Raw genomic sequence first — 11821 nt, 5'->3', positions numbered from 1 at the left:
CACACTCACACACACACACACACACTCACACTCACTCACTCACTCACACTCACTCACACACACTCACACTCACTCACTCACTCACACTCACACACACACTCTCACACACTCACTCACACACTCACTCACACACATTGGACCCTTTAACCTTCACTTAGTTGTCTTTGGAAATAAGAAATAAGGAATTCCCGTTTAAAGCTCGTGTTTGTGTATATATATATATATATACACACGTAGGATTTCACCTGTGATCAGAGGGAGAGAGGGTGGGGGTGGGGGTGAAGGCAGTCCCTGTGCTTGCACACCTCTTGCTGTCCCTGGGTCGGACTTCCTGGCTTTAAGGCGATGCTTCCCAATGGATGAAAGCCAACACGCTCTCTGTGCCCCGGGATTCGTGACCGAGCCTCTGCCGGAGCCGCTTGACTGAAGGCGCCGAGTTGGTTCGCGCCCAACGGGAACTCTTCCCATAGAGTTCTGGAGCGCGGGAACCTCGATAATGGTCCCGTTAATCCGGCTGGTTAAGGAGAACCAGCTGCTGTGGAGCAAGTTCCATTCAGTGGGGACGGAGATGATCGTGACTGGCAGAGGAAGGTACAGTAAACAGCCACACCGTTTAATGTTAGGTATAAAAATGCTTTCTTTTTTTGGGGGGGTGGGGGGTAAGTTTGAAGATAATTGTCATTGTGAGATGTGTCAGCCTGGACCAGTCCATTAGCGCTCTCGACTGCGAGTTAGAATCTTTGGCTATGCCTACAGTCACCCCCCAACCCCCCCCACCGCTAATAAGTAATAATAATCCTTGCATTTGATATAGCATATTATCGCGTCCTTGAGATGTTGCAAAGCGCTTCGTTGGAATATACCGTAAAGCGAATTGACTCTGTATTCTGTGGGCGAAAGGCGGCAGACAATTGCCTTACAGCAGCGTCCCCACGAACAGTCGTGGATTGAACCGTAAGCTATTGAGCAGTTCCACTTACAGTGAGGTGTGTGGGCAGCCTCCAATTGTCGTTATGACTTGCATTTCAGGCTTTGGAGAAGCAGAATTTTGGAATATAAAGTTTATTGAGCCACGCCTTGCAAGACATTTTACCAGATTGGAGGACAATGTACTGTAAGTTTCCCCAATGGCTCAGTTGGTAAAGGCACTGCCCAGGATGGAATTGAACCATATAGATCCGGAAAATCCTACATTTGATCGTTGGTCTTTCCCCAGTGTACAGTATGGTACTGAGTCATACAGGTTATGAAAGGCCCCGGTATTGATCTCCACTCTCTGCTGAGCTAAGCTATCTCTGGGGTAGTGATTTGATAACTTTCCAATTCAGTGACCATATCCCTTTAGGAAGATTGGCTGCCTCTGTGTTGTGGTTAGTTTTGTCAATAAGAAGTATTAAAATAAGCTGACTTTTTTAAATCAAAATGTCTGGGTCAGACTAGGTTAGATTTCATAAATAACAAAATAATTTGTATTGATTCAATCACTTTCTATGGAACTTAATATTTTTAATGCACTTTGTGGTGATCTATCATTTTTTAAAAAAAGTAACCTTTCTTTTAACAGTCCAAAATATCTGGTTGGGATCTCAGTTCCATTGCTTCTGCGCTCCGAGATGCTGTCCCCCGTGAAGGGCGCTATATAAGTGAAAGTTGTTCCTCGCCACTGTTCCCCCCACCCTTTAAAGGACAGCACCATCTGGTAGTTTGTGAAAGGCAATTCACAAAGGAAAATGCGACTTTTGCTTTAATCCACCATTCACGTGAAAACAAAGAACATTTAAAAACTAATATCATCTCATCCAAATACTAGAATGGGAAGATGGTGGGGTTGATGTTCTGGAAGGAAGAGATAGATCAAATGGGCTTTGTTGCAAGCCTGAGCCTTCAGGGTATTCACAAAGTCCTGTTACCTACTTTGTTTCCCCCCAAAGTGCATTGACCAACAACTGAAACAACAACAACAACAATGTGGATTTATATAGTGCCCTCCACGCCTCACGGCGTCTCAGAGCGCTTAAAACGTGTGGAAGAATGCTGATAATAGTATTTAGAAGTTACTTAATTATATTCAGTGGTAGTGTTTAACTGCATTTAGACATCCAGAGGGATCAGTGTGTTAAGAGTGCCATCATTTTCATGGCAGATAATAATCCGTTGCCATGTTCGGTGCCACATCTTCCGTAACAGAGTGACAGGGAAGTTATTGGTATCAGACATTGTTACACTCTACTCATTTGCAACAGAAAATAAAAAATCACTGTAAGAAAAACAGGTGGGGGGTGGGGGGGTGGTGCGGTGGCAACAACAGGACTTTGTAAACACCCTGTAGATTACAGGAAATGTCATCACTGTGAGCTGTTGAAAAGGTAGTTCGGCTCCTTGGTTCTCCGATTAGGAGGTTGGACTTCCTTTAATGAACACCTTGACCTAGGTATGGAGAGTTGTGTAAGAAGATCATGTGCCCTGCGTGCACTTATTGATCACAGCTGCAGAAGAGAAGGAGATTTTCAGAATTCTAATAGAGCACATTAGGCCTCCAGCAAATGTATTAATCAATTGTAATATCTTTATAGCTGTGTTTCTAAATTACAAGTGCTGTCTTCACCAGTTGCATGGGTAAGGTTTTTTTTCTTTAACTGAGGCAACACAAAGACGTTTTCCCATCCCTTCAGTTTCCATTCTACTTCAAGGTGGTGTGCTGGTCTGCTGCTTGGTTTGATAGCCATTGTGTATCTTGCCAACATAGCCAATAGACGTGTGTGAGCCAAGATGCTGAGGTTGACCATTCAGCCATGGGGAAGTTACCAGTATTCCATTTCCATGCTGTCTCAGGTCTTGAAGCCAATTTCAGTGTCTCCATCACAAATATAAGAGAATGCGCACTGACACATAACAAGAGACCTTACTGCATAGACAATTTGTTTGCAAATGGATAATTGATTCAAAGATCACAATGTACATACACCTATACGAGAACGACTCAGCAAGAGTTCAATATGATCTGCACCCGGCAGGAGGTGAGCATTGTGAGAAAATATGAAGTATGATTTTTAAATATATAATGCACCTTGGACTGTTGCACACACCAGCTCAATCTCAAAGGAGATATAAAAGTCTACATGAGGGAGCCCATTTCTAATGTTCTCCAGTCCATTGTTTGCACTTGGACGAAAAGCAAGTACCTGTAGTTTCAGTCACCACTGGGCAAGTAAGTAAAAGATTGGTTTGGATTGAAGAAGGCCCTTCAACCCATCCGATCTCACTTAAGGATCTCACTTAAGGAACGTGTTCACTACTGGGTTCTGAGTGAAATAGAAAACATTTGTGTTACGAAGATAACTGTCTGCATTTATTCACATAATTGGTCACTCACTCCTTGGCAGTTTGGGGGACATGATGTCTTGATGACATGATAAGGCACTGTATCAAATGCAAAGATTATTCATTTTCCTGTGTGGTCCACAAGCTCAAGCAGTAGGTTACTCAATCGGGGCGGTGGGGTGGGGGGGGGGGGAAATGTTAAGATAGCAGTATGTCTATGACTAGCCCCCTCTGCTGGATACATTTGCATTTAGTAATAATTCTGAACCAGAGAGAAAAGTGCTTACCAAATGATTGGGACATGGTAGTGTCATCTGAGCAGAAGCAGCAAGAATGTGCACTCTCCTTGTAACCCTGCTGCTGTCTGGGTGGGTGGGTGGGGAAATGTGCTGTCTGGGTGGGTGGGGAAATGTACTATCCCACTGTCTGTCTTGTTTCTTAATAGATCTCACCTGCTTTGTTCTCCTTCAGTTGACAGGATATACCATTCAACGCGCCCCTTCCCTTAAGGCTGTTACTGAAGATCTAGAATGGGCAAGCTGGGATACATTTTAAGCTTTTCTCCTCTTTTCTACATCAGATCATCAGTCGTGCCCTTAGTAGTGCAACAGGCCACTAATAATGTTCCAACTGCTGTCCCAGCTCAGATCAAAAACCTCATAGTTCTTGCATTAAATGTTATGGACAATAGTTGTAATACCCCACTATCTATTGCGTGATGATTTACTCATGGGTAGGTGGGTTATCTAGTAGTGCTTCAGAATGAATGAATGTCTTGCATCAATTCCCAGGTGTTTGTTTCCATCTATTGTGGTCTCTCTGCACGGGTTGGACCCAGAGAAGATGTACACCCTTGTGGTGGATATAGAGTCGAGCAGCCACCAACGATACACCTACACAAAGGAGCGAGGCTGGTTCCCATCCGCTCCAGCCCGTCAACAGGTGAGAGTCCGCAGCGAGCGGGGTGTCTGCAGCGTATGACACTACTTCCGTGATGACCTGTTAATATCTAAAATGAAACTTAACAACAACTTGCACCTGTAAAATCCCTTTGACTTAGGAAAATGTCTTTGCTTCATGGAATGCAAACCCGAACACAGTGGGGAGATGAGAAAGGTGACTGAGGGCATGGTTGAAGATGTATGTTTTTACTGGGTTTTGAAAGCACCGAGGGAACAAGACAGTGGGATTGTGAGAGAGAGTTCCAGAGAGCGAGGACATTGTGGTCAATGGTGGGATGGAGAAGATATGGAATGTTCAGTAGGGAAGAAATAGGCTGCAGACCTACGGTGGGGCAAGAAGGGTTTAAAGATCAGAACAAAAGTCAATCTACTTAAGGGTAGGGAGTCAGAAGAGTCTGGGATGGGGTGATAGTTACAACAACAACTTGCTTTTATATAGCGCTCCTCACGTAGAGCAATGAGAAGAAGCCATTTGAGGAAACTTAGTGAAGATGGTGGGACAGGAAGGAGTGGAATTGGGTGAGTAGTGACACAAAGAGAGAGAGGAAGATAGTGAAGCAAAATGGAGTGATTGACAGTGTTGAAGATAGCAGAGTGGACAGAGAGGCACAGGCAGTTCCAGTTACAGACGGGAAGATAATAATAATAATCCTTGCTTTTGATATAGCGCTTTATCGCGTCGCTAAGACGTCTCAAAGCGCTTCAAAGGACATGCTGTAAAGTGGATTAACTAAGTATTATGTGGGCGAAACATGGCAGCCAATGCAAGTTGTTGTAAAAAGGAAATGGACAAAATCCTGCTCTACAGAACAGAGGAATTTGGGGTGGGACTAAAACTGGAGAGAAATAGAAAGAGTCGTAGGGACTCCTGCAGGTGGGAGGAAGGACAGAGCAAGGGATGTGGATCGAATGGTCTTCACTAATTCCAACGTTCCTTACCTGTATTCCTCTAGCAATCGAGTGGAGTGTATATTCACCCAGATACACCAGCTCTCGGGGCAGAGCTGAACGAGAAACCTGTGGCTTTCAAACTGCTGAAGATCTGCACGGCAAACGGGAGCGAGAGCAGAGGCATGGTGAGTTAGTGCACGTGGGCGGTTGTTGGGATGAGGTGCGCGGGCTACTTGTTTCAGAGGGACAGTGGCCTGGATGAAATCGTCCCCGACAGTTGGACCACACTGGTCTATGGGACTGTACGTCAGCATGCAACAGCGCAATTAGGGTGGGGAGGAAGAGGGAGGATAAAACCAAAATCGATTGCATTTCTGTAGAACACTGCAGCTTTTGCAGCTTTCACATTGGCGCTCAGAGTGCTGGGATCTCACCCACACGGCAGGTGGAGGCTTTCAAAGTGCCAAAAGCGGAGTGAGATTTGGAACTCACAATCGACGAAGCGACGGGGAGCCCAGTTTAACACTGCAAAATGTCACAGTTATTTTTGTATGTATTGAACCAAAATGGCAGGTGTAACTATTTTCTCTGCGGTTAGCTAATGGAGTTCTTTTGTAACTAGAAGATTGCTGACAAACCAGCCAGTAATTACCCTGACAGCCCTGCTCCTCACTTGTGCTGTTTGACCGCTATTTTACTGCTGTACAAATGCTGATAATCCCATCTTTTACTTGTCAAGTTACATTTTTTTTGTAATGCCATTACAGCCGTAATTAATGTAAATTGAAAAGCTCTTTTTCTTGTTATATTCTAGAGACAGGTTGCTATTGCACTTCTTGTTCTACTTTCGCTGCATGCTCATTAAAACAGAGGGAGAGAGTTGGCAGGACTATGATGGGAATGGACTTTTTTATGCACATTTTACTAAGAGTATGATTCAGTTAAAGGAAAATACAAGGTGATCTAATAGCTCAGTGAGTAACTGCACAGGATGGTCTGGTATTGAGACATACAGTCCAGGAAAGCAACAAGGATGACCCTCAGTGTTGAAGGAATGAGTTCTGAGCAGCATGAGACAAGTTAGGGCTCTTCAGTCTTAAGGAGAGATCTGAGAGGAGACTGTGTAGAGGTACAGTACATAACATTTTAAATGAGATTTAAAAATGCAAACCCCAAACAATACTTTAGGATGCACCAAGACAGCAGAACTCAGATGTAGGTTTAGAGTTACAAAGGACAATTTCAGACAGACACCAGAAAGTTTTCCTTCATCCAAAGGATAATTAGTAATTAGAACAGGGTGCAAGGAAAGATGGTTGAGGCCAGGATACTGGACTCATTTAAAAAAAAACAGCTCAATGCTGTGATTGGGGGATGGTAGGTTGGGTGTTTTGGAGGGATGAAATTGAGTTGGCTGGAGGGCCTTCATCTAAACCAATCTTGTATATCCTTGTGGAAAGTCCTCAGTCCATTCTCTGATTTGTGGTAGCTACTTCTAGCTGGGTGACAATTTATCACCAACAATTTGAATACCAGCGTCTTTCCAATATGAACTAACTTTGCAACAAGAACAACCTGTGTACGAGTGCCCATTTTCTCTCCTTTCTCAATCATGTGCAACTCCTTCATGGCGGGGACCACATTGACTTCATGTCTACTCTGTTTCCATGTGCCTCAGATCCCTCTGACTCCAATGCATAAGTACACACCCAGAATTCACTTGATCCAGAATGATAAGGAACTCAATTGTCCATCTTTCACTTGGGCATACAGCTTCCTGGAGATGGAGTTCATAGCTGTGGGGCACTACCACAGTACAAAGGTATGTGTTTGACACTGGTATCATATAATTGTGACTGCCAATTACTAGCCAACAACTCATCACTTGATAAACTTGCACTAACTACTGTTTATAATACTAAATAATAATTCATTTATATTCGATATAATGCCTTTCAAGTCAGGACATCCCAAAGCACCTCACAGGATTTACTGTAACGTATAGTGACTGTGCATTTTGTAGGTAGACAATTTATGCACAGCAAAGTCCTACGAACATCTGTGAAGTGAATGATCAATTTTATCGGAGGGAAACTGTTGGCCAGGATACCAGGAGAGAGAAACTCCCTTCAGAATTAAACTTAATTAAATGTGAGAACTGCACAACAGTTGCATGAGGGAACCTCACATTAACCTACTTTGCCATACTCCTTGGCCCATCAATGTCTTCGCTCCTGTGGCTCTGACTTTCTCAACCTGCCCAATCTATTCCAAAGACTTACCGAACGTGTACATAATCTTGGCATCAGGTTTGATCCCACCTGTGAGGAGTTAGGGCAGCTGTGTCCCACCTTTAATCTTTTAGTGCTAAAACATATGCACCACCACCATCCTATCCAATTTACAGCAGTATAACAGAAACTCAGCTCCCCCATACTCAATCTTGGAATTGTATTGACAGTTTTTTTTGACCCTCCAATTCTTTTTGCTTGTTTTGTTTGCTGTTTCTCACATAAACACCGTGATATTAACTTGTTGTTTCCACCTAAACCCCAGATGAAGCGGATGAAGATCGAGTACAACCCCTACGCCAAAGGTACACATGGAGGCAAACGAGAGCACAAGAGCACAACACAAAGGTGGGTGTCCATATAAATAGCCACCATCAACTCCTGTTGTAACTGGGAGATATAGTGGTCCAAAGCCTTGAGGTATCACTGCTAATACACCACTGCAGTGCAACCTCCTGTGACCTTACAAGTGTAAGCTTACCACACCTTACCCATCAGGGCTTTGGCTCACAGGGTCAAAAAGCAAAGAGTGAAACAACAGAGCTATCGAGTCTCAAACAATGGGAGTGATGTCATTTACAGTGTAACCTACTTTGAAAGACCTCACTCTCGCCAAAAATTAGAACTGCTCTAAGCTGTTAAATGGGTTTGCAACCTGTCCTTTCTCTCTGATCATAAATCTCCCTCCTGGTATTATCCTGATGTTGGGGGTTCTGGAGAAGATAGCAAGAATGATGAGCTGCCATTTCCTTCCAACATGAAGAGTTTTAACGTTTGCTTAAAATTCCTTGGAGACTGACGAGAGGAATTTCCAGCTTTTCTTAGTAAACTGTCAAACCTAGGGACGCTGGGTTTAAATCCAGCCCAGGCTGAATCCAGCTTTATAGCTATTTGTCTAATGGTAGATAAGGACCTTCTAAGTAAAATTAATCTGAACAGACACAAGTATAAATCACAGACCTGGCCTAGCTCTTGCACTTAACGTATGAGTTACGAATGGTTAGTGAACGGAAAACCCAAAGTTGCTGATTCAGCAGGTTTCTAAGCGGTCGATGGAGCGATCCAAAATATTGATGGCAGATGGATCAATGTTATCTCTTTTCTCAGTGCCTGCGTATTGATGGTTTTTTTTGCTCCCTCTCCGTTTGTGTTGTGTCTACACTTTGCACAATTGATGCTTTTAAAGTACTGAAAAAAGACTAGTTGCCATGAAAACTAGCCAAGTGAAACCTGCTGTACTATATTCCATTTTTTGGCCTTCAGACACTGTGTTTGTAACCTCGTTAAGCTGGTGATTTCACCCTTCAGCTCTTGTTTTCATAACCCCTGAATCCCTTTTAATGATCGCTTTAAAATGACTGCACATAAACCCAAAGGACATCACATTTGGACACCACTTAAGGATCTGGAGCATTTTGCACTCAGTTAAGTCTATTCAAATCAAAGTAATTTGGAAAGAAGTTGGATCCGAAGAGCTATATTACCACGAATGGGTTTGAAGGCTAAATCAAAGTGCATTAAGTGGCCAAAAATACTGATATGTTAACTCGCCGTCAGTGAAGTACTGATATCAGCATGGCTTAGTAGCAGCAGTCTCATGTCTGGGTCAGAAGGTGACGAGTTGAAGCTCTACATTTGGATCTCAAACTAACAGTCTAGGCAGACACTCCATTGCAGTTCTCGGGAGTATTGCATTGTTGAAGGTGCTCTCCTCCAACTGGGACTAAAATTAAATCGTGACTGCCTTTTCAGGAGGAAGTTAAAGATATATCCTGGGCAGCAATCTTGGATAAATTGATTATTCACTTTGTGGCTGTTTTGCCCACAAAATATACACTTTACAGTATATTCTGTGAAGCACTTTGAGACGTCACAACGATGTGAAAAGGCGCTACATCAAATGCAAGGATTATTATAATTCAGATGAGGCAGATTTGATGCTTCTATTATTATTTTAATAAAATTGGATGCTAATTGTGTGCGTTTGTGTGTGTATATGTGATGGGAGGAGAGATTTGACACATTACTTTGTTTATCTAGTAAATGATGCATTTAAATTTGAAAGCCTGCATTACTCCCCTTGTGTCATGCTTGACACCATTATCACAATGTACCAACCAGCAGAACCAAACTGTGGTCTTGAAGTGGGGACTTGGAGTTTAAAAATACGATCTTGAGACAAAACTACACATGTAGACGAGCCTCATTACCAGCATTCCTGGATGGATAATTTTGTTCCTACATTCATAGGAAGCTGTAATAAGGCACTGAGAGATGATGATGCTTCTCAGCAGGTCCTGATTTGAATCTGTAGCCTTGGTGATGTTACCTGTAACATCAAAGCTTGGACAGACTCAACAGACGAAGCTCATATTATATTATGATGCTGCCTGCAACCGAAAGAGATTGAACCAGACGCACTAACTGAAGAATGCTGAAAGACATTACAAAATCTACCATTAATATGTTCAGAGGCTTGCTCTTCATGCTTCTGTTTCTGTAATTATTGTGCTGAATGTTTAGAATGCTAGGAAATGAAGCTCCTTCCTGCTTTTACATCTAGGGATAATAATAATCCTTACAGTTAATATAGCTCTCTTCAAGTCTGAAGGACGTCTCAAAGCACTTCACAGGAGTCACTGTAGAGGGTAGTGATTGTATTTTTGTAGGTGGACGCGAGAGCCAATTTGCGCTGCTCCTGTTCACCAGGTGCTCTCCAGCCTGATGGACGTCCCCATTGCACACTGAGCTTTGTGTCTGTGTGGTGCGACTCAGGATTGGGAGATGCTGTGACACGAGGATATAACTGCCGTGCATTTGGGGAATTCCATAATTAAGCAGAATAATTTAGCCCAATTTGCACAGGTCAATTAAAAAATGAGACCTTTCTGAATGACTCACAAACTGTAATCCTATATTATAACACTCAGTATTAGTATGATGAACAATATTAATTTAGATCTAATTGACAAATTGCAAATTAGGTTAATCAGAAAAGTACCAATTTTACTCCTCCTCCTCTCTGTTGCCCAAGTTCCCTCATGCACAAGACTTCTGCACATCCATTACCCCAATCCTCACCGAGCTCAATTGGCTACCAGCGTTGTCCCACAAACAGTCATGGATTGAGTGACCAATTTTTTTTTGGGGTGGAGGGATGAATTATTACCCCTGGAAAGCTAGGATTCCCTGCTCCTGAACTGCTATCTGCTGGAAGAAATCAGGTTTGAATTTGATGCTTCCCCAGGTTGACTTGCATGCTTACGCCTAAAGAACAGCAGCTCGAGCTACAGAAAATGGAACCATACTCCAGTCTGAGCCAGCCTTGAAGACAGACGAAAGTTGCTCTAAAATTGAAATCTCATAGAGAAAGAGATAAGAGTTGAATAAAGAACTTATTTGATATTAGAAAATTAGGGTAGTTATAATTGGAAACAGTAGCTAGTCAGGTCCCACAGGAATTAAGCCTAGATCTTCTGTTATTCATTAATTTTTTTGATGACCTTGAAGAGGGGATTATAGGAAATAATTGTCCGTTTGCTGATGGTATGGAATTGAATTTCAAGGTAAGACATCCTGAAAAGTTGGAAATCAAATAAATTAATTTACAAATTTTGCACCTAGGCAATGTGTACATGTCTGCCTGGCTCAGAAGGCCGCACTATCTGTCTGATTCAGAAGGTTGTGGGTTGAAACCCCACACGGGGACTTGGAGCTCACACAATCTAAGCTGACACTCCAACGCAGTGGCGATAACCTTGTTGGGAGATGCCGTGCTTCGGATGAGGCGTTAAACCGAAGGTCCCGGCAGCCCTATTCGGATGGACCTTAAAAGATCCCACAGCACTCTTTGAAAAGAGAAGGAAGTTTCTCCCGGTGTCCTGGCCAACAACCCTCCCCCAGATACGACCGCTCGTTCGCTTCATGCCTGTTTGCAGGACGTCGCTGTGCACGAATCGGGCTGCCGCTTTTGCCCACAAAACACGCAGTCGCTACACTTCCCGGTATCTGATGTCGCCCGAGGTATGACAAGTGCCGGGTCAAATGCGAGGATATTACTGCAGTGTGTACCCCGCATCCCACTTCAGGGAAATCCTCTGGACGTGAAAGCGACCTATGTACCGAATGCAAAGAGGGTTTTAGCGCTTCGGATAGCAATGAGAGAGACGCCGCGGCAAATGCGAGGGGACCACGTGCAGCGGAAGAGCGACGGGATTGTTCATAAATATACAGTCAATTCACTTTACAGTGTGTTCTGTGAAGCGCTTTGGGACGTCCTCCCGACGTGAAAAGCGCTCTATCAAATGCGAGGATTATTATTATTATTATTATTATTATTATTGTGCCACGTGCGGC

General features: G+C 43.3%; 1 protein-coding gene across 1 annotated transcript; it reads left to right on the top strand.

Annotated features, from left to right (window-relative positions):
- The first annotated feature begins 259 nt into the window (after nucleotides 1-259).
- LOC103184085 (T-box transcription factor mls-1-like) lies at nucleotides 260-10794 on the top strand. The gene is made up of 6 exons (XM_042337389.1): nucleotides 260-591; nucleotides 4113-4263; nucleotides 5237-5359; nucleotides 6853-6996; nucleotides 7731-7813; nucleotides 10713-10794. Exons 1-6 carry the CDS (start codon nucleotides 497-499, stop codon nucleotides 10792-10794), a joined length of 678 nt encoding a protein of 225 aa, XP_042193323.1. The 5' UTR covers nucleotides 260-496.
- Nucleotides 10795-11821: the final 1027 nt, after the last annotated feature.

Source organism: Callorhinchus milii, unplaced genomic scaffold, assembly GCF_018977255.1.
Source record: "Callorhinchus milii isolate IMCB2004 unplaced genomic scaffold, IMCB_Cmil_1.0 Scaffold8, whole genome shotgun sequence".
In the NCBI taxonomy this organism is placed as follows: Eukaryota; Metazoa; Chordata; class Chondrichthyes; order Chimaeriformes; family Callorhinchidae; genus Callorhinchus; species Callorhinchus milii.
Note: the sequence above shows the minus strand (reverse complement) of the source record. Positions and strands in the feature narration are given on the sequence as shown.

Bases quoted from the DNA above. Each gene is read 5' to 3' on its own strand.
- LOC103184085 (XM_042337389.1), top strand. From the start codon at position 497: ATGGTCCCGTTAATCCGGCTGGTTAAGGAGAACCAGCTGCTGTGGAGC. The intron at 5,360-6,852 runs GTGAGTTAGTGC...CATGTGCCTCAG, and splicing joins GGAGCGAGAGCAGAGGCATG to ATCCCTCTGACTCCAATGCA. The intron at 7,814-10,712 runs GTGGGTGTCCAT...ATGCTTCCCCAG, and splicing joins CACAAGAGCACAACACAAAG to GTTGACTTGCATGCTTACGC.